Here is a 22,090-nt window from a genome sequence, read left to right as displayed (position 1 = left end):
TGGCATATATACTGTACAATCCTACAAGAAAAACCTTTATTTTTAATTCAGGAGCACAATATTTTGTTCTTAACTATAATAATGTAAATCAATCAATCTGAATAAATTAAAATAATTTTTTACGTGAACGTCGTACACATACACGGCCGACGACCTCTGCGGAATCATGACGAAGAATCGAATTGAAATGAATGTGACGTCATTATCGATCAAGTTCAGGGTTCACCAGGTGCAAACAAAAACACGAGACCTTGTTTACATCCTGGGAATTTTCAATCGATTGAGCTGAGACACTCCACCAAATCGACCAATGAGAAAACACGAAACTGGTCACATGATCTGCGGTTAAAACCAAAACAACATTGAGTCTCTGCGTAGCTGCACGTTGTCGAGAGACAGGAGAAATTATAACATAAAAACGAGTCTTTTAATTTTAATGTCCAATATTGGACTTGTTTCTATTGAAAGTCCAATTATTTGAGTGTTATATATTCACATTTTGGGAGCTTTGAAGGTCTGTTGAGCCGAACTAGGAGACATGGAAGGGACAGTTGTTCTGCAGAATGGAGTTGAAAATGGCGTGAATGGATTGGATGAAGGTCTTGAGGTGGACTTGATGACGAACAACAACAAACTAAGCAACAATGAATTAATCCCTTCTGAGTCTCCTGTTCAGGCCAGAGTGACTCGCAAGGCCAAGAGGAGACTTAAGCACAGTCCTTCTAAGGATTCGGGGCCCATTGTAGGCCCGGACATCTTTACTAAAGAGAAAAACTCTAGAAAATCACGTAGCGGTAGGGGCCGCGGTTTGCCCAAGAAAGGTAAGCTCCCCACTAGTTATAGTACTACTACTACTAGGCCTAGTAGTACTACCTCAGCTCTTTAGTTTAGCTTAGCCTTTTTAGTTAGTTAGCTTAGCCTTAGTTAATAGTAGTGGGTGGGTAGAGCTGCATCTAAACTTAGCAAGCTTAAACTTGCCTACTAACAGGGTTTAGCTAGTAGTAGTATTTTGAAGTACGCCTAGCCTAGCTAGTAGATATCTGCTGTTGATGTTATGTAGGCCTACTATACCATACATTATTATTTTTTTTCTTTCGGTTTTTTAAGGTATGCTGGTGACAAGTTAAAATGTTTAAGATTGAATGTTTAAATTTTAATTTAATTGTATTTTTTATATAATAGTGGACTTAATTAATTAAAATAAACGTTGGAAACACTGCATTGTGATAAATGACCATAGAATTGCTGAATAAAATGTTATACCTAAGTAGACTTTCGCTCTTATTCTATGTTGTCAAATATTTACCTTTTAAGCTATTTTCAGATTTTTTTGTCTGAAATTCCAACATGACATCAATCAATCAATCAATCAATCATGACAATCTATTTTTAGCAAACAAAAATCTCCCATAAATAAGCAATAAAAGTTTTGACAATTGTCTGCAGGGGATTTACAACAAGATATTTTAGATCCAGAAACCATGCAGAACTAGCAGAGTCTTTTCTATATTTTACCACATGCACCGATAGTTTTGGTGGCAATACCCTTAATAATCAACTCCGGATGAATTTCATCAATCAATGGTTCTCTACAAGTGGGTAGATAATGCTAAATGAAGCGTAACCAATCACACAACAATACCTTACTACTGTCTATTCAACCAGTTATATTAATTAGAAATACAGAACAATGTTTTTGGCAGCAATGTATACAAATGTAATATAATGTATACAAATGAGCCAACCAACTCTAAGCAAATTTGTTGGCAAATTAATTATACAGAAACTTTAATTTACAGAAATTGGCAGACAAAAATTCAAGTATCTAAAATAAAAAGTAATTATTTTTTCAAAAATGATGACAAACATCGGCTCTTATGTACACATATCTAAATGTATTTTTTTTCAATGAAATTATCCAACATAAATGTTGGAAATTAATCTAATACTATAAAAAAAGAGTATTTTTAATAAAGAATATTTTGAAATTTAAATTTAAGTAACTAAAATAAAGTTGATATTAATATTTTAGTGAATAAAACTAAATGCTCATCAAAGTAATTAAGATTTACTGTCTTTTTACTTTATTCTGAACCTACAATCATGCTTTGATTAAAATTAATAGAAGGAAGGGTCTGTTTCTGCTGCATAACGCAATTTAACCGGTTATTTTTAAATAGATTAAAAATAGATAACAATAACAAGACCGCGTTTCTGCTCAATTTGTGCTCCGAAATAACCGGTTAAATCTATGGGTGGTCGTCGAGCAAAACGTCATCATTACCCAAAAGGCAATACACTCAGACGGAAGTAGTGAGTTGGCTGTTTGTTTACGTCGAAGTCGTGAGTACACACGTGTGTATATATCGTCGAACATCTCACTCAAACATGTTAAAAAAATAAAATGTTGTCTCCAGGTCTACAAGTTTTGTTTTTTGTAAAGCCTACTTACATCGCTAATAAAATTAATTCTCATGGCGCCTTCAATAACATGATGGGGAGGGTCGTGCAGCGCCCGATCGCCTAGGATAATTTTTATCCTCAACAAAGGCGATGAAATACGGCCCTTCCCACGTGAACGACTGTTGTTTTTCGCGAGCGCGGTCCTACAAAACACCAAACGGAAACAAAAACGAGACTCAGATTGTTGCAATACTTACCAAACGAGAGTAGATAATTGTTAATTAATTATGAAAACCCAACTTTTATAGCAAAAATCGTCCGAATTTATGTTAAAAACGATGAGTTTAGCCACAAAAACTTAAATAAAACGAGAGTATCCAAGTCATAGAATATCGCACGCACATAGTGCCTTTAATAAAGTAATGAGTATTGAACATTATTTCGTATATTTATGTACTAACATAAATAATAACACATTTCTATGCTTAATAAAATCATATTTAATATATTATCAAAGGCTCTGATTACCTTTGTTTTCGGTCGATGTGATGTTTTTCTAAAAAATTATATTATGTAAAACGATCAAAGTAAGAATGTTCATTGTTCTCCTATTAAAGGCACTAAGGGCGTGCCATAAATACGCTCGTTTGGATTAAGTTTTTGTTGCTAAATTCATCGTTTATAACATAAATTCGGATGATTTTTGCTATAAAATTTGGGTTTTCATAATTAATTAACCATTATCTACTATCGTTTGGTAGGTATTTGCAACATTCTGAGTCCCTTTTTTGTTTCCGTTTTGGTGTTTATATAGGACCATCCATCCTTCGCGAGCGTGTAGGGTACTACAGTAACGCCTCAAATTGCTTAGCTTGGGTAGTCCCCGGAACTCCACCCCAAACTCCTCTTTTACTTTCGCAAAAATGCTTTTATTTGTTATCTGTGATTCTTTTCTATTGCCTGCCATCCTTTCCCGTACTTTCTCTCCCCCCACAACTGAATAACATATCTTGTGATTTCATTCATCCACATACATGTTCACTTCTTCGTTCGACTGTCAAAACCACGAGGAAAACACACATCGTATGCGACGGTATCTGACCCGGGGTCACAACTGTCAATCAAATAACCGTTATTTCGTGTTGCAGCTAAGAATTGCTCAGCGATAACCGGTTAAACGGCGTTCTAACACCGATTTAAATTGGCGTTTTTAACCGGTTATTTTGCGCTGCCTTTTAACCGGTTACCACAAATTTGTCCTGTTTCTGCTGCCAAGAAAATGGAGTTAATTTATTCACACCGATTTTAATTTATTCACACCGATTTTAACCGGTTATTTTTGATGCAGCAGAAACAGGCCCGAAGAAATAAACCCAGCATGCTTGGATTGGAGAAATCAAAGAGCACCTGTAACAATACACAGGTTTAACAATTCCCCGGAGGAAGGTCATGTGATCAAAACATGCCACAAGTAGTCCACATACCCAGAGGTTAAAGGTCAGACAATCAAAACACACCATAGGTAGTCAAGCTTACCCATAGGGCTAACATTACCAGGCTTCAGCACCCTCTGAACAATTAAAACCAACCAAGGTCATTTTTATAACATACAAAGCACTCTTTGAAATAACTGTTTACCCTCTGAACTTAGGCCCTGTTCAGACCCATGGCGTTAGACCGTTTTAGCGTACAACGTTACTATCAAGGTCACGTTACAAACCGCAGAGAAAAAAACGAGGTGTTCAGACCCATAGCGTACGATTATCGTTACAACCGTTACAACGGAAGTACGTCATCCAGGTTGTTTCTAGTTGCATATTCATGTGCTCTTACCCACGTGTTTTCATCATTATTTCCACTGTATATAGGCCTAGATCTCAGCCCTACAATTATGACAAAATTTGCCGTAAATAAAACATACCTCAGCATTTATTTAAGAAAAATATAGTAAAGCCAAATTTCTGTTTCTATTGTTTTTATTTTGTATTAAAAAACATTTTCCCCAGGTTCTTGTGTTACGAAAATAAAGCAGGCCTTCTAATGATGAAGAAAAAATTGATTGTGATTAGTCTATCCAGTCCAGTCAAAGATATATATTCTTTGTTCCAGTCGGTTGAAAATAACCCTTAACTTGCTAATAAAAGGGACACAGCTCCCCTTGTTTGTTTACTGAATTTTTTAGGAGTTAGGGGGTTTTCAGCATTAAACTTGTCCAGTCTAGTCTGCCTTGTATGAATGAGTGACTTGATGTCCCACGCTAGTTTTTAGCTTGAATGAAATGCGTGAATGACTCTAGGCCTAAAAGCGTATGGGATCGTAGTCCCTATGTTTAAATACAAGGTGCATGTATTTATGTCATTTGTTAGAAAATATAATGGTAATCAGTTGATAATAGTTTGTACGCAGTTTGTAGCCTTTGTAACAGTTGTATTTGTAGTGTAGTTAGGCCTTATTTATACTGGCCTTTTTGTTATTGAAATCCATCTCACACATTGACGATACAAGATGTCAGCCTAGGTCAAACCTTGTATCGCGTCATAACAGGAAACGTTCTGATTGGATACAACGTTGACTTACAGTAGCGTCGTACGCTAAAACGGTACTATCAACCGTTTTCCACTACAACGCTACAACCGTTGTACGACGCGTTGTACGCTAATCCCCAACTGTTCAGACACACATTCTTTTAGCGTCTTACGCTAAAACGGTCTAACGCCATGGGTCTGAACAGGGCCTTAGCAACAAACTTGTCACTATTGGGAGAATCGCAATGGCGGCGTATCCTTACCATCAATCCTGCCATTAAACCAACATACCCTTTATCATTCTTTATTGTATTCAAATGTAAATTTGATTTATTTATTTGTTTAGGAATTAAATTTATGTAAAAACTGAATTATTTTTGTATTGAATAATTTATCCCTTGTGTGTAATTCGTAAGGAGGATAAATTCTGAGAGTTGAAGGAGTCACCTTGTGTTGTATAACAAACAATTCCTTGTTTGATTATTTTGTTGAGATTCTGTGTCGTTGAATTAATGTTTTACTCTATTTTCTATAGTCTTTTTGGTGACATTTGTGTTTGTTCACACATACAACGCAAGTGAGTCGACCAATCACAAATGGCAGTTTACGTTGTGATAAGGTACTTGTGTTACATCCACATGTGCGCCAGGCTTAAAAGTTAAATCTCATGTACCATTTCTTTTGTAATTTATGTAGGTGGTGCTGGAGGAAAGGGAACATGGGGCAAGGACGGCATTATCTATGACGAGAATGACGCTGACTGCCAGGATTCAAATGACCCCAACTATGATTCTGATGCCCAGGTTGGTATAGCACCCCATTAAACACAACCGTTTAAACATCCCTTAAGCCCTGTTTACACTATCAAACTTTATGTGACAACAAAATGAAATGTGATGTGCCCATATATGGACATGATGATGTCATATCACTACCATATTTCGGAATATGTCTACCCTATTTGGGCACATCACACTTTTTTGTCAAACTAGTTTGATAGTGTAGACAGAGTTTTAGTCATGCTCACAGATATTTGTTAATGATCAAAACATGAAATGTGAAATGTTTATTTGGAGCTTGAGTACCCTTGTTTTATCTGAAACATAAACAATAACTGTAATTAGCAAGAAGAAATGTCCTTTTCCATTCTCTTTTGAGATAAATTATGTTTTTGTACTCAATAATACTGACAACTTTGTTAGTTGTGATTGTCCATTAAAAAGCAGTTAATTGCAAGCCACAGTTATGAGTTGGCATGGACTATTAGCAAAGTCAATTAGCATTTTGATTTCAAAGACCTGGATTAACAAATATTAAATGCTTTTCGTAAATAGTAATGTATATTTTTTAAAGTATTGGGCAGAATTATGCAAGTGCTATATCTTTTTTATTTCACATAGCACCGTAATTAAACTAACTATAACTATTTCAAAATCTTGACACCAATCTTCATTAGCATGCTAAATTGTCATAGCATTCTTACTGTTCATTTTCCTTCTTAAGATACTTTGTCATTTTTTTAACCTATTTATAAATGTATTTTGATATTTTAATTAATTATAATGATTTAATTATTTAATGTTTGTTCAGCCTGGGTACAGACTGAAGACAATTATCCCCACCCTGACCGAAGATGAATTTGAAGTGACCGTCACCCCAATTATGCAAGAGTATTTTGAGCACGGGGATACTGATGAAGTAATTGTGAGTATCTTTTAATTAGATAGCTAGAAGGTATTTAATTTGATTTATTTCGATACAATACAATGAAAACTTGATACCAGGGATGAGCCTCTAACTCCCAAAATTCAGCCTCATTCAGATAGCTTTTTAGAGTACCCCGAACTGGGGTGGAGGAAACAACACGATGCTGTTCCTCCATCCCCAGTTCTGAACTGGGGATTGGGGGAACAGCATCCATCACAAACAGTAAATGATTCGCTTTGGAGTGCTGTAATGCTTATGTTCTGCCACGTGGTAATGGTAACCTAATAACAACAGGACAGATGGTAATATTGTACAATGCTTTTGGGCATCTGTGATAGCTGCTCCACCCACCGTTGCTGGTTCTACATGCTGCTAGTCTCATTCTGTTGCTTATATCCTTCTTGAACCAGGTCTAGTGATAAAATTAACAATCTGTTCATTACCATAACAAAGACATTCATTTTAATTATAATATTCTATGACCAATGACCACCCTCATCAATTAATTGTTTAAATTTTCTTTGGACTATTTTGTGATTTTATGTTTACCCTGCAAAGTTGGGCCTTTAGTTACTTATTGTTGTAAATTAGTGAAGTAAAATCATAATTCCATATTTTTGGTCCATTGGCTCCCACTAACTAACGCTACCCTGGGAGATTTACTTCTCTACCCTGGATGTGGCCTTCTGCACCTTTGGGAAAAAATTGGCACATGTTCAAAAATTAATGATATTCAAATTTGTCAGGAAATTGATCAAAGGATATGATGGTATGTTTTAAAAAGAAGTCTTACTTTGTGAATTAGGTGGATTTATATAAATCGTACACAAAAAAAAAGATCAAAGGTTTTATATTGCAATTGCAAAGTATGGGGTAGATTTTGATGGAATCATTTGTGAGACAGAAACTAATAAAACCCAATTTAATATATAAGTATAAAGAGTGTGACTTAGAATTGTTTACAAATATTTAATTGTTTAAAATTTGTTGGTACTACATACTACAGTAGTAGTCCCTAGTACTACTAAGAACTATTTATAAATATTTTAAACATCCAATAAAACAACTGAAATTACAACTGTTAATTTTGTGCAACGATAGGCAAAGTTAAAGTCTTGTTCAACTTTGTTGGCCTCTGACCAAATTGAAATTCTTTGCTTCCTGTTGAGAAAGTAATACTGGCCCTTTGCAGATGCCACCATAAATGTACAGGAAATCCTTACCCATCTCCCCATTGCAGTCAACTCATTTATTTTAGAATGGTTTTTGATATTAGATAATATTCTGGCAAGCTTAAAAGTTAATCAAACTATTGTCATCCACTTTAATGAATTTAGTAAAAAGAAGAAACACAATCAAATTTAAAATTAGATTCTTATTCAAAATAGTGACATTATGTGCACCTCATATTGGCACAGCTAATCCACCCTTAAAACTTCTTAAGCTCTGTCTACACTATCAAACTTTATGTGACAAAAAAAATGTGATGTGCCTATATATGGACATGATGATGTCATATCACTACCATGGTTGGGCACATCACACTTTTTTTGTCAAACTAGTTTGATAATGTAGACCAAGCTTTACACCTAGTTCAACCCACCCTAGTACCCTATTACTGTTGCTACCACCCATCTACTATTCCTATTGTACCACCCACTCTTAATTTTCTGCAGCTAAAACCATGGTTTAATACATGTATTTTTTTTTCCTGAAAGGGAATTTGACCCAAACATAATAACTAACGTTGTCGTTTGTTTTCCTCTAGACGTGATGAGCTACAGCATATGGTGACTGTACTCATGTACCATATGGTTCAGTTATATCATTTGTTGACATAAAACTAGTGATAATAAAAATGTTTTATAATAAATTATTGCCAAGACAATGTAAATATAGAAGTACTCGACCGCTGGTGTATTCTCAAATATAGAAATAAAAATACATATTATGCAAAAATAACTTTACAAATACAAATAAAGAAATGATAAAGACAAAAATGAGTTATAAGGACAAAATACAAGAAATTTCTTTTCGCTTTAAGTGTGATATGAACATTCTTTGAGGATAGGCCTATAGTATTGATAGATCTTTCAATACCTTCTGCTTAAGTTCCTCACCAACTGGCCAACATTGTCACTATGGAGGGTGTCGCTAACCCTTGACATGATTAAAAATGTTCATCTGGTTTGTAGATATAAGTTATTTTGGAAATATTCTTTTTTTCTGAAGAAGCTGTCCGATCAGGACAGCGAAACTGTCAAGAAGGTTAGTTTACTAATTGTTGGTTTGAAAAAAAGAATATTTCCAAAATAATTGACATAATAAATAAAACCGTGACATAATCAATGATGATGCAACTCCATGTCACAACTCAGAGGTCATTACTACCATTGGTAGCCTGTGACATAATCAATAAGTTATTATAATGATGATGCAACTCCATGTCACAACAACAACTAGGAGGTCATTACCGTTTGGTATTGGTGTTATCATAGATTACTGATGCTTTAACTTGATTATATCATTTTAAATTAATTTACGCCTGCTAGAATGATTAAGGATAACCTCTGGGGTTTTGATTTGATTAATATTTGAAGGTCAACGGGCCCGTTCGGACGGGACTGAAACTACCGTGTACTTCCAACTGTGAGGTCGCGTGTGGCAATTAACTTACGCCTCTGGCTATAAAAAATTAGAAAACCATCTGGACGAAAAATCCACCAACTTTACTGGTTATTTCAATCCCATTCCAATTACACGCTGCCTCGGGGTATAATTAATCAAGCGTTAACGGGGTCATGTCAAATCGCGACCTCAAATAAGCTTTCTGATTGTTTAACAATTATTGTTTAAAATGTTCTTTTTCGTTAATGCGAATGTATATCTATTGTTTTGTAAAATTATATATAAATAATCAACTCGTTGGTTTTTTTCCGGTGACCTGAACTTGCGAATCGGTGGCTTATAATGTACATGTAACGGCAGGGAGTTCTGTATTGTGGTAGCCTGGTGTCTGTGAATTACCACATCAACCGTTCGGCTCGCACGGTAAGAGGGGTACAGTGCGTGTTAAATGGAATTTTTACAACAATAGTTCGACTCGCACGATGAATACACGTGGTGATTTTTACAAGAGGGGTACAGTGCGTGTACATTAAATGGAATTTTCACAACAATAGTTCGGCTCGCACGATAAATACACGTGGTGATTTTTACAAGAGGGGTACAGTGCGTGTACATTAAATGGAATTTCCACAACAATAGTTCGGCTCGCACGGTAAATACATGTGGTGATTTTTACAAGAGGGGTACAGTGCGTGTACATTAAATGGAATTTCCACAACAATAGTTCGACTCGCACGATAAATACACGTGGTCAACAAACAACATACGTTAGCAGGATTTTCGATCATTATTTATTTAAAAAGTAAATTGTATTCGATGTATTATAAATATATAGGTCTGGTTGTCGATTGAAAAATAATAATTGAACGATTCGCGCGCGAAACGACATGCAATATCCAGTTGAATTTGTCAACACGCCATGTCAATTGATATGGGTCGACGCACAGAGGGCGCTTTTTGACCTAAGAATTCCGATCTTAATTGGTTTCGTGTCAGCTTACCGGTACTTTGTTTATTCGTACGAACGTCGTATGGGTTTTACCCCAAGGGTAAAAACCAAATAAACGTGTATTTCAATCGCCGTACGAACACGGTCCTTGTCTGATAAAGGTATTGCTGATGGTCAGTGCTCTATGCATTGTACTCCCTACCACTCTTTTGTATAACAATGGAGTAATATTATTCATGATATAAAGCTCTGTGTGATGTGCCCAAATATTGTTGTGATATGACATCATCATGTCCATATATGAGCACATCACACTTTTTTTGTCACATAATCATAGAGTAATATTATTCATGATATAAAGCTTGTGTGATGTGCCCAAATATGGTAGTGATGTGCCCAAATATGGTAGTGATATGCCCAAATATTGTGATATGACATCATCATGTCCATATATGAGCACATCACACTTTTTTTGTCACATAATCATAGAGTAATATTATTCATGATATGAAGCTTGTGTGATGTGCCCAAATATGGTAGTGATGTGCCCAAATATGGTAGTGATATGCCCAAATATTGTGATATGACATCATCATGTCCATATATGGGCACATCACATTTTTTTGTCACATAAATGATAAAGTTTGATAGTGTAGACAGAGCTTAATGCTGCACATTCTTATTTTAATTATTCTTTCATCACCAGGCCTGCCTTGAAGAACTAAACATTAATGACAACCACCACAATGTTCCTGCCCTGGCCGTTACCCTTGCACTTGAGAAGAAAGCCATGCACAAGGAGATGACATCAGCTTTGATCTCTGACCTTTTTGGCAAGAAAGTGATTTCAATGGACCACTTGCAAATGGCATTCCTTAGGTTGTTGGAAGGCCTTCCAGAGCTTACTCTCGACACCCCAGGAGCTCCTGAGGTACGTACTTGCCTTGCCAGACAACCTACTATACAATAATACAAATAATGAATGTTTATGATTTGAAAAATAAATTACGTTTTTATTCAATGAATCCACTGCTTCCATCATTAATCAATATTAAGGATAGATGGGAGGCTAGGCCATCAAAAGGCAGCGCTCTATCAAAAAGCAGAACTAATTTAAAAGGCCGCGCTCCAATTATGAACGCAGAATTATAGACATTGTACAATACAGGTTGTCTTTCATTTCCAAAATGTTTATAAGAGGCTGAAGGTGCAATAGTACTATTAAATATCGCCATGAAATATCACTTTTCCGTTCAGTAGAACTAATACTAAACAGCACGTAACATGCAATAATAAATCAAATGGAAAGTATACACTCGGGTGGGTTTATTATCCATATTATTGATTATAAAATATTAATTTATTTAGAGAAACTTGCATTTGTAAAAAGATAGATACATATAAATACTAATTCATGTCAACATTGTGAATGAATTGTGTCATTTTAGACAACGAGGTCGTTTTGTAGGAGAGATCACGCATGTCATTAGATTAATATTATGTGTTGCAATCTATTCTGTAATGTAATACAGTAACTGTGTGATGATAATAAATAATGCCATTAAATAAATTCATACGGGTGAAAACCCATAGATAATAATATATGTATCAGTTTTATGAAATTCGTCTAGTATTACAGTATTATCTTGTTGTTTTCAAATTCCATTGTGTCTGCTTTGAGCAAAAGGAGGACAGTGTCCCAAATGTAAACAGATACTGTACTTATAAGGTTATAGCAGGAATTTATAAAGATATTTAAGTACAGTATAGGTACAGATATTAGGACACACACATAGATACAAATTAAACACTACAAATTATTAATGCGTCTTTCAGATGCTGGGGCAATTCATTGCACGAGCCATCGCGGATGACTGCCTTCCGCCTCGTTTTATTCAAGATTTTAAGGGCAAAGTTCATACAGATATTATGAGGTAAGTCTTTTTAACAATGGTTTTTAAACACTTTCATTTTACTAATGATTTTCTTAGATACATACTTAATCCATTAAAATTTCTTTACCCAGGTCCTAAAATAGGACTTTATAATGCAATTTATTAACAGATATGCAGTACCTATACAAAGAGTAGAGACAGTGGTGTAATGGCTATGAGCACTTTCTGGCAAACCAGAGCTTAACGGCATCCAGTGTATGAGCAGCCCCAATACAGCTACCCAGCGTTGAAGTTCCCCTTAGGAGTGCTAAATCAGACTCCCCAGAGCTTAAGGACCCCAGAGCATGAACAGCCCAATGCAACTATACCACTGAGTAAAGAATTGCGTATCGTACGATACTTATCATTAATATTCAGTCTGTTCATAATGTATGATCCCAAGAGGCTTTGTGTATTAGTGCATGTTAATCAACAGAATTCACTCTATGAATGTTGTTATACTGTAATTCAGATGCATGGATAAATACTGACACTACTCTAGTACGTACCAGGCCTATTAATGTTGTTATACTGTAATTCAGATGCATGGATAAATACTGACACTACTGTACTACGTACCAGGCCATATTCAGGCAGTGATACAAATATTTAAAATTGTAATCAATTTAGTCCTTTACTATCTGTTTTTCAGAACTTTCTCTTTAACAAATTGGAGATTGACCTTTTCTTTTGTTTGTTTAGGCTGGGTACCTTATCGATTTTACCTTAAAGTTGGATGACACCTAGCCTATTTCATCCATAATTTCATCACTGACCTTCAGTTTTGAATATTTAAATTTGTTGTGGAGTGAATTGAGGATGACAACTAATGACACAATATGTTTAGGTGCCAGGTTGTTGCATATCAAAAGCTCGCTAATATTGTTGTGTTATTGTTTTTTTCCAGAGAGTCTCTTGACAAGGCTGATAATTTGTTGAATCGCAAACATGGGCTATGTAGACTTGATGATGTATGGGGTGTAGGAGGGGGTAGAAAACCAACTAAGCTGCTTGTCAAAAGGGTATTGTATATTTATTGTTTACTCAAAACAAATAGATTTAGTAATTTATCCCTTGAAGTAATTTAGGTTTGAATTTCAAGGATTAACTGTCCAACCATGACTATTATTAAAACACCTAAACAATATTATATCTGCACACAGAATGCGTTTATTTGTTAAATATTAATATGCCTAATACAATACTATGTAATATGTTTTGTATTTCAAAATACAAGTACATTTTTTCAATTCAATTCACATTTATTTACTCATCCTTTATAAATATAGTTTCATAGCATAAATGATGGCAAGGATCCTGCATAGAGAAGTTTACACTTCTGTTTTCGCAGGACCCTTTATACATAAAAAAACATAAAACAATAAACACAACATAATAGATATTTAAAAAAGAACATTTCCTATATACATTTTAGAGTTGTTCATCATCAAAAGCGATAGTGTTTTTCTAACGTGATTATTTATACATTTATTTTCTTAAAAAGAAGATATTCAGTTTATTACTTCCGGTACATGTGGATTCTTTCTTTATATCAAAAGTATGAATACATATAATATAAAAATAGGCTATGTGTGTATGTACACCAACACAATGCATAATATATGCATATATATATTTTATGAGTAAAGCATTTTAAGCTTCATGCTTAAATTCAACAAAAACAAACCATACCTAAATATACAAAATGAAAAACAAACTAGTTATCATGCAATACAGGCAGGAAAATTAATTTTATTATTAATTCTTTTATCACAAAGATCATATTCGTCCATCAAGTGAAAAATTAAAATTGGTACCATTTCATTAAAAGTGAGGTATATTACGTAAACATTCCAAATTTACTATTGGTCTTTTTTTTTCTTGGTCTAATTATTGAAATGATTTGTGTTATTCATCAGATTGTGCTGTTATTGAAGGAGTACTTATCATCAGGTGATATTGATGAAGCTATCCACTGCCTAAGGGATTTAGAGGTGCCTCATTTTCACCATGAGGTTGTCTATGAGGTAGGATTTAGCTTAGCTAGATAATCCTTTCCTTAACCTTTGTCTACACTATCAAACATTATGTGACAAAAAAATGTGATGTTTCTATATATGAGCATGATGACGTCATATCACTACCATATTTGGGTACATCACACTTTTTTTGTCAAATAAAAATAATAATACAGTGCATTGAGAGCTTCTTTATATGCACTGAATTAATTATTATTATTTTGTTAAATTTTGTTGATGTTTATTAGGACACAACACCAATCACAAGCGATGGATTATTCAAACTGTCGCTTGACATTGGTCAACTCAGAGCGGTAAAAAAATGTATGTTTGCTTACTTGACTGTTAAAATAAAGTTGTGTAAAAAATATGATGTTAGCAGCAGCAGCAGGATATCTGGATTAGTAGTTACTTTGTATGTTGTTATTTTCAGATGACAGTAATGGTTATTGAGCACCTTGAAGACCCTGGACACACAATTGCAAATAAGATGTGCAAACTATTAAAGGTCATGTACGACACTGGAGTCGTCACTGTTGACCAATTGAATACTGTAAGTTTTCTGCTAGGTCAATATTATGTTTAAGAGAAATGCTTTCAAGATTAGTAAATATTGACTTTTTAAGAGAGATTCAAATATATACAATAAAGAGGACAATAACAAAACATAGACAGAGATTCAGAGGCTATGAACAGTGAGTGGTCCCTGGAAATAAAAAGTACATAAATATAGACAGATCATAATTGGGAAATTTCCTATCATTTACAGAATAAACACTAACTTTATAAGAGTCTAGATAATTTGAATAATCAACAAACACTCTACGAGCTGTGGTCTTTACGAAATAGCGCTATACAATTGTCACATTATTTATAACAAACTAAAATCCAGAAATCTATATTATGAATGTTCTAGATATTTCATAAGACAATTTGTATACATATCATTAGAAGTAGCTCACCTTGTTTTGTAATGTAATAATTTGACACCATCTGCGTTTCTTTCATCAGGGATTCCAACGTGTGTATGCGATTATGCCCGACTTAGTCATAGATGTTCCACACGCTTACGCCAATCTTGAAGCGTATGCGGAGATATGTGAAAAGGAACATGTATTTACTAAGGTTCTCAGAAGTCAACTTCCCAGCAGGTAACATTCATTTTTATTTATTATTAAGTACATGCACTTGTTAACAATCTTAGTATGCACTGTGGTCTAAATGCTTTGAAATTGAACTTTTTTAAAGCAAAATTTATTTTGATCTTATGTTGGTTATGAAAAAATATATAATTTTCTAATTTTTTCAAAGGGTTCGAAAGAGGTTTGTGTCGGAGGGAGATGGCGGGCGGTTCAAGGAGTAGTTTGACAAAGGGTTCCATTGTCTACAGCGCTAAATACACTGAAATTGTAGTGGTTTGTTACAAATATAGACCTTCATTTAAAATTCAGTATTCTTTTTAAGCAAAAAAGTCCGTTTTTAAATATTAAGGTAAGCAATTTTAACTTGCATTGTGCATTAGTATTGATATCTCCGTAAGGATAAATTTTGAAAATAAATTTATAATTTTTAATAGAAAATTCTAAGTTCAGGAGATAAAAAAAATACTTCATAGCTTCTGTTATGTTAGATAACTAATTATTAAAATAATTAATTAATATGTACTGTACCATGTTTAATGTCCTTTTATGCTTTAGGTACTTAGCAAAACATCTAAAGCTAGATTAATGGCAACATTTAAACTGTGTTAGCTGTCTGTGCACCCCTTTTAAGGTTTTGTGTTATCATTTTAATTTTCAAATTTTACTTTGTTATGGATGTCACTCCTATTAATTATCCACTTTGTATTTAGGTAGCAAGTGAAATAATCTCATTTTTTTATAAACAAAAATGCAGAAAAAGAGTTTAAATCATTTGCCGTACTGGTATTATTCCACTGTGAATACAATTAAGCAAACATACATTAAATAATTTGGTGGGGGCAGTATCTACAGGTTGTAAATACAGTTTAAGTCTGTATGCTAGAACTTAACAAGTTCAAATTTGTAAAATAAGAAGAAACAGATATCTAGTTTTGCAGTTCTATATTTTTTTTTCTCGTGAGAACTAAAAGAACAAAGTGAGATTGAGAGAGAGTGTGAGAAGGAAGAATGCACATTTAGGTGAAATATGATCAAGTTGTTCACAATATCACAAAAATAATAAAACAATATTTGTCATGGAATAAATATTAAATGTATAATTTTATCTTGAAATTGTGCTAGTGTTTGTTGGTGTAGCAACAGACTTATATTGTGAATTTAATGGTCCGTTAGAAGATGATTTGGTAACCCTACATTATAGTATCTTGCACGTTAAATCATTTAGTTTGTTTAAAAACATTGGCCTTATTAAAGTTACATTTAAGGATGAAAGGTTTAAATTTTAAAAATGCGAAAGGAAAAAAATTCTGTTATCAGACAGAAAATGGTTAAGAAATATGTTCAGGTTTAATTGTGTACACAACAAATGTAAAAAAAAAATTGAAAAACTTTAAAGAAATAAAAGACAAAAAAATTAAAATTGTAATCGTTTGTTATCATTGTTAAGCTCTGTCTACCCTATTTAAACTTTATGCAACAAAAAATGTGATGTGCCCATTTATGGACATGATGATATCATATCACTACCATATTTGGGCATATCACACTTTTTTTGTCAAACTAGTTTGATAGTGTAGACAGAGCTTTGTTTTAACAGTAGTAGTAGTAGTAGGCATTGTTTTTGTTGAATTTCAGTTGGATTTTAGACAGTGTCAGGTCTCAATTTCAGAGATTTTTTTAGGTTGATCATTTCACCAATCATGGAAGAATCCATTTTATATTTTACAGTTGTCTTATCAATAGGTACAACAATTAGTAAGAAATAGCACAATTGTTTATTTGCTATATTAGTAAAAAATATAGAATTATAAAAAAAATATTAATTTATGTAAAAATATAACTTTGGTTATTCAATATCATGTCTTAAACAAATATTTAAATTAGTTGCAGATTCTTCATTACTGATTTCTACAGGAAGCTTGAAGAGAATGTCTTGCATCTTGCATATCCCAGATGCCTCGCAATAATAAACTTTGACCTCAACATCAATGACGCCATGGAAACCAACAAAGCTATCCACTTTCAAAGTACAAGATGGTTGTTCGTCGATGTTGTCAATTGTTGTCTTTTTCTGATGGAAGAGAGATTTAACTTGGTCGCCAGATGAGTCTGTTATACAAGAAAACATATTCCGTTTAAATAGTATTTTTCTCTAAACCAATCGTTAGATCTTAGCTTTAAGCTTAACTGTAAACAAATTGATCATACCTTTACAATATGCTTGCCACATTGATGGAGCGCCCTCTGTTAGTTTGCAATCTTTTGGTAGTCTTATATCCAGTTGGACAGTCAGTTGTGAGATAGTTGCAAGTTTAACGGCGTTTAGCTGAGTGACGGAAGCTTTCTTGGAAATGATGCTAGTAACCTTTGAACCATCATCAAACGTCTTAGTTTCTGATTGGTTAGAACTAGTGATTATCTTTAACTGAAATAAAACAAAAGTTAACTTTACTTAATTTCACAGAATATGATTGGCTAAATGAAACAAAGAGATTAAAATTAAGATTTTCCCTCAATTATTTATTTTCCTGAAGCTCAAACTTTATGTGACATAAAAAATGTGATGTGCCCATATATGGACACGATGATGTCATATCACTACAATATTTGGCCACATAACACTTTTTTGTCAGCTTTAGAGTACTTATTTAAACTAACCTCCTTTACAGTATTTTGTAGCAAGTCAACGTAGCGAACAGCATGGTTGTTTGTGTCGGCGATATAAAGACCATTTCCATCGGGAGTCACGCACAATCCTCCTGGTTCATTAAATTCTACCTCTTTTAAAATGGAACCATCCTGTTTGCCAGGTTTACCACTGCCTATAAGTGTTGTACACATTCTGTTTACTGTATCTACTACTTTTATCTGGGGTAAAAGAATTAAATTAATTTTTATATGCATCTAACATTTATTTAATGTTTACAGTTACGCCATTGTCTTTGGCTGTACAGTACTTTTGTTGTCCTGGTGTGATGACCAAAAACCTTACAATGTACTACTTAATATTTTACGCATTTTGCCTAGCATTCTCCAAAAGACAGTTGTAGCACAAACATCGAGACATCCTCAACTTTCCTTCCCTTAAAATCACATGGTGTACCACAAGCCTAACTTTACTAAAACCATTTCTTGACGCACACGTACCTTATGATTGTAGGAATCGGCCACATACAGGTTGTGATTCACTTTGTTCCATGCCACTCCCAGAGGATGCTGCAACTTCGCATCAACTGCTTTTCCATCCACATCACCATAAGCAAAAAGATTCTAAGATTAAAAATAACCAACTTTTATACGACACCATGGAAACTCATTTGTAGAAACTTTCTTTTGTAGGAAACAAACTTATTAGATTAATTGGGTCAACCTGTAATTGTATACGGTACAACTCTTTATTTTTGACACAACTATTAAGAGAACATATTCAGAGGACACTCCTATTCAGAGGACACACCTATACAGTGGACACTTCTATCAAGGAGACATTTTGTTAGGGTATTTTATTATTATATCTTTACCTGAATAGAAAGCCAAAAACTAATAGTACAGTATACAAAATGTTACCATAGGATCACGTTCACCGCCAACGACGGCTTTGGTTGCGCCATCTTTCAACGCCACACTACGTATGCTGCTGCTCTCGCTGTCTGCAATAAACAGACGTTCGTCTTGGGCTAATGTGATGCCGGAGGGTTGCGCAAAGCTCGCTTTGTGAGGGTATGAATTGTTTCGATTTTCTTCTTTTCCACTTCCTGCAAATCTTGTGCATACTCCTTGTTTGTAAACCCTGTAAACATAAAAACCGTATGACTATTTATATGTGAAATATATGGTTGCTGCTGTGTGATGTTCTAATTCGCTTTAATATACGTAAACTTTTAATACGTTTCTCGACAAACAAAATTGTTTAAACCAGTCAACACTGAATTTTAGGAAGTATACTTAATAATAAACATATATTAATAAAGAAAGATGTTCTGTTCCTCAACTAACACATTTTTTAACCAAGTAGTGTCCTGGAGAAACAGTGTCCATATTTGGTGTGTTCCAGCCATTGCAATGAACAGTACACTGTTGTTAGGCCCACCAATTGCCACGTCCCACGGGGAGCTGATAGGCTGGTTCACACCCTCCTTGCCACCTTCTTTGTCTTGGCCCATTTCACCAGTGCCAGCTATTGTTGATACCATTTTATTCTTCATGTCAATCTAAAATTTAGTGAAAATAAAGAATAAGTTATCATTAATTTAAATAGTTTAACAACATGAATTTCATTGTACCGGGCAAGAAAACGAGAATCAAATAGCATTCTACCAAATTAACAATCTGCTTTATTTTTCATCATCATTTATCCATAATTGTTCATTCACCATTCTTTTTCAGTTACATTTCTAAGTATTAAACCTTGCTGGAAAATTGAATAAACCATCGTTTACCATTCGAATACGATGATTTTCAGTGTCTGCAACATATATTGAATCTTGATGCCATACAACTCCCTGTGGACAGTTCATCTGTGCATCTTCAAAGGTCCCATCTTTGTATCCAGCTTGCCTCTTACCACCAATAGTATGCAAGACCACACCCTCCTTTGTGGTAATAAGAACACAGTGATGACCAGTATCACTTATCACCAAATGCTCACCATCTTGGCTGATATTTACTTTCCCTGGGAATGAGAGAATTGTGGTTGGTAAAGAATCTTTAGCAAGCTCTATTGGTAGGTTGTGATCTGAAATATGTCCATGGCATTTGTAGAAATCGAGAGCAACTGTACAGAATTCTACCAGCTCGGTAAAATGGCCTTCTCCAACGTATGTGACCAGTCGCTTTCCTGAAGGACTGACAACAACAAGTGTTGGCCAGCATGTGATTTCCAGTTCGTTCCAAAGCGTTATCGTGTCATCATTTACAACCGGGTGAGTGATATTGTAACGCATGATCGCACTCAGAATGTTGGCCGATGTTTTCTCATTCTCAAACTTTGCTGAATGCACCCCTACAACAACCAATCCATCTGCAACTGTGAAAAGATCTTCAAGTTTTTCCAGATCTGGTAGAATATGCATGCAGTTGATACAACAGTACGTGAAGAAGTCTAACACAACCAATTTGCCTTTCAAATTTGTTGTGAAGTCCAATTTTTCAGACGTGTTCATCCATTCTAAGCCTAAAAAAAAATTAAATTCTTTAATATTATTGCTGTAGACGTAATATTATTAACCGCAACCAAAACGGAATTTGTTTTATACTGTACGAAACGACCTTGTGAAGATGAAACACCTGTTTGAACACCAGCAAGGCCCTGTGCCTGTATCAGTCAAACACAACCATATGCTAACTATGGGGGGATGGGCCTATATAGGTAGGAGGCCTAGGCTTAAGCCTACATAAATACAAATTAACTAAACCAACCGTCTTTAATGAATATTAGTCTGTTAATCTTAGAGTCATCTTCAGTTTTTGAGAGAAATATATTAATTGCTTCTTCCCTCTCAATCTTGGACGCGTTTGCTGGCAAATCTAACGAAAACATCTTCTGACTTCCGCGGTTCGCGCGCGAGAGAGATGTTTTGTTATTGTTTTTCAGTAGGTACTACAATTTAAGGTATTTGCGGTCCAAAGCGATTGAGATTCATCAAATGTCAAAAACGTTTCATTTTTTAGTTGATCCCCAGAGACCACACGCACACACAGGTGTCAGGCCAGGCTCCACCAGTAGCCCAGGCCAGGTGGTGGTGATGCACGACAGACGACGGTCAACATTATTTTGAGGATACGTGCATGGTTTTTGTACGTTTTTGTATACCTTTTTGGCATAGTATGTATGCTTTTTGTTAGCTTTTCTTGATAGATGTGTAGGCCCGGGGAGGGCATATTATATAGCTAGGCCTAGTCTCCTAGACTAGTTTTGGCCCGCCTACTAGGCCTAGGCCTAGATAGCCTAGCCTAGCCTAGCTAGCCGGGCCTGCCCCTCGCCCTGCCCCTCTCTCTCTCGCTAGCTATGTAATGTACCTCTAGTCTATAGATAGGCTAGGCACCTAGGGCTAGTGTCAACTACGAAAATTCATAGCTTGTCTAGGCCCAGGGCAGGCCTAAAAGCCTAGTCTTCAATCGAATATACACATCTTAATTCTTACTTATTATTAAAATGCAATAATGTACTATTAGTATTACCCAAATATGAACTCCTAAACCATGTCCATGCATGCATGCATTCAATTCACATTTATTTACTCATCGTTTATAAATACAGTTTCATAGCATAAATGATGGCAAGGATCCTGCATAGAGAAGTTTACACTTCTGTTTTCGCAGGACCCTTTTACATAAAAAACATAAAACAATAAACACAACATAATAGATACAAAATAAAAATAAAACATTTCCTATATACATTTTAGAGTTGTTCATCATCAAAAAGCGATATTATATTATATGTGTGTATTCCCCAACAAAACATCAACATAACAACAGTTTTTAAATCAAAATGTGTGACATAATAATATTGTAACCTTCAATAAAGAAATATAACTTAAATTTACTCATGACTTGTTTTTTCGTATTATTATTTTTTTTATAGTTTTGTCGTCTTTGGACTTCTTACCACAAAGTTGAATGCGTTTAACTTTTACTTTACACGTCACAGCTTAATATGGCTGACGGAATTACAAAGAAATTTATCAGGCAGGAGATCTGTGTCCGCGATCTCAAACCTGACGAGAATGCACAAGCTGTTCGACTCTTTCTCGACGAAGCTTATGATTTTTCACTTCTTTTT

General features: G+C 34.6%; 2 protein-coding genes across 2 annotated transcripts; one reads left to right on the top strand and one right to left on the bottom strand.

Annotated features, from left to right (window-relative positions):
- Positions 1-356: 356 nt before the first annotated feature.
- Positions 357-16,726, top strand: LOC140046108 (programmed cell death protein 4-like). The gene is made up of 10 exons (XM_072090635.1): positions 357-821; positions 5,625-5,731; positions 6,519-6,632; positions 10,919-11,143; positions 12,049-12,146; positions 13,054-13,168; positions 14,066-14,173; positions 14,598-14,717; positions 15,176-15,315; positions 15,476-16,726. Exons 1-10 carry the CDS (start codon positions 539-541, stop codon positions 15,525-15,527), a joined length of 1,362 nt encoding a protein of 453 aa, XP_071946736.1. The 5' UTR covers positions 357-538; the 3' UTR covers positions 15,528-16,726.
- Positions 16,716-20,858, bottom strand: LOC140046107 (NHL repeat-containing protein 2-like). The gene is made up of 8 exons (XM_072090633.1): positions 20,725-20,858; positions 19,746-20,479; positions 19,303-19,517; positions 18,874-19,096; positions 18,454-18,576; positions 17,965-18,174; positions 17,515-17,731; positions 16,716-17,415 (listed from the first exon to the last, which is right to left on the bottom strand). Exons 1-8 carry the CDS (start codon positions 20,843-20,845, stop codon positions 17,153-17,155), a joined length of 2,106 nt encoding a protein of 701 aa, XP_071946734.1. The 5' UTR covers positions 20,846-20,858; the 3' UTR covers positions 16,716-17,152.
- Between the last annotated feature and the right edge of the window lie 1,232 nt (positions 20,859-22,090).

The sequence above is a fragment of the Antedon mediterranea genome, chromosome 4 (genome assembly GCF_964355755.1).
Source record: "Antedon mediterranea chromosome 4, ecAntMedi1.1, whole genome shotgun sequence".
In the NCBI taxonomy this organism is placed as follows: Eukaryota; Metazoa; Echinodermata; class Crinoidea; order Comatulida; family Antedonidae; genus Antedon; species Antedon mediterranea.
This window is presented reverse-complemented; position numbering and strand designations above follow the sequence as displayed.

Excerpts from the sequence above, each read along its gene's own strand:
- LOC140046108 (XM_072090635.1), top strand. The coding sequence starts at position 539 with ATGGAAGGGACAGTTGTTCTGCAGAATGGAGTTGAAAATGGCGTGAAT. Across the intron at positions 822-5,624 it reads CCGCGGTTTGCCCAAGAAAG|GTGGTGCTGGAGGAAAGGGA; the intron begins GTAAGCTCCCCA and ends TAATTTATGTAG. Across the intron at positions 11,144-12,048 it reads ACACCCCAGGAGCTCCTGAG|ATGCTGGGGCAATTCATTGC; the intron begins GTACGTACTTGC and ends TGCGTCTTTCAG.
- LOC140046107 (XM_072090633.1), bottom strand. The coding sequence starts at position 20,845 with ATGTTTTCGTTAGATTTGCCAGCAAACGCGTCCAAGATTGAGAGGGAA. Across the intron at positions 18,577-18,873 it reads GCGGTGAACGTGATCCTATG|AATCTTTTTGCTTATGGTGA; the intron begins GTAACATTTTGT and ends TTTTAATCTTAG. Across the intron at positions 17,732-17,964 it reads TACAAAATACTGTAAAGGAG|TTAAAGATAATCACTAGTTC; the intron begins GTTAGTTTAAAT and ends GTTTTATTTCAG.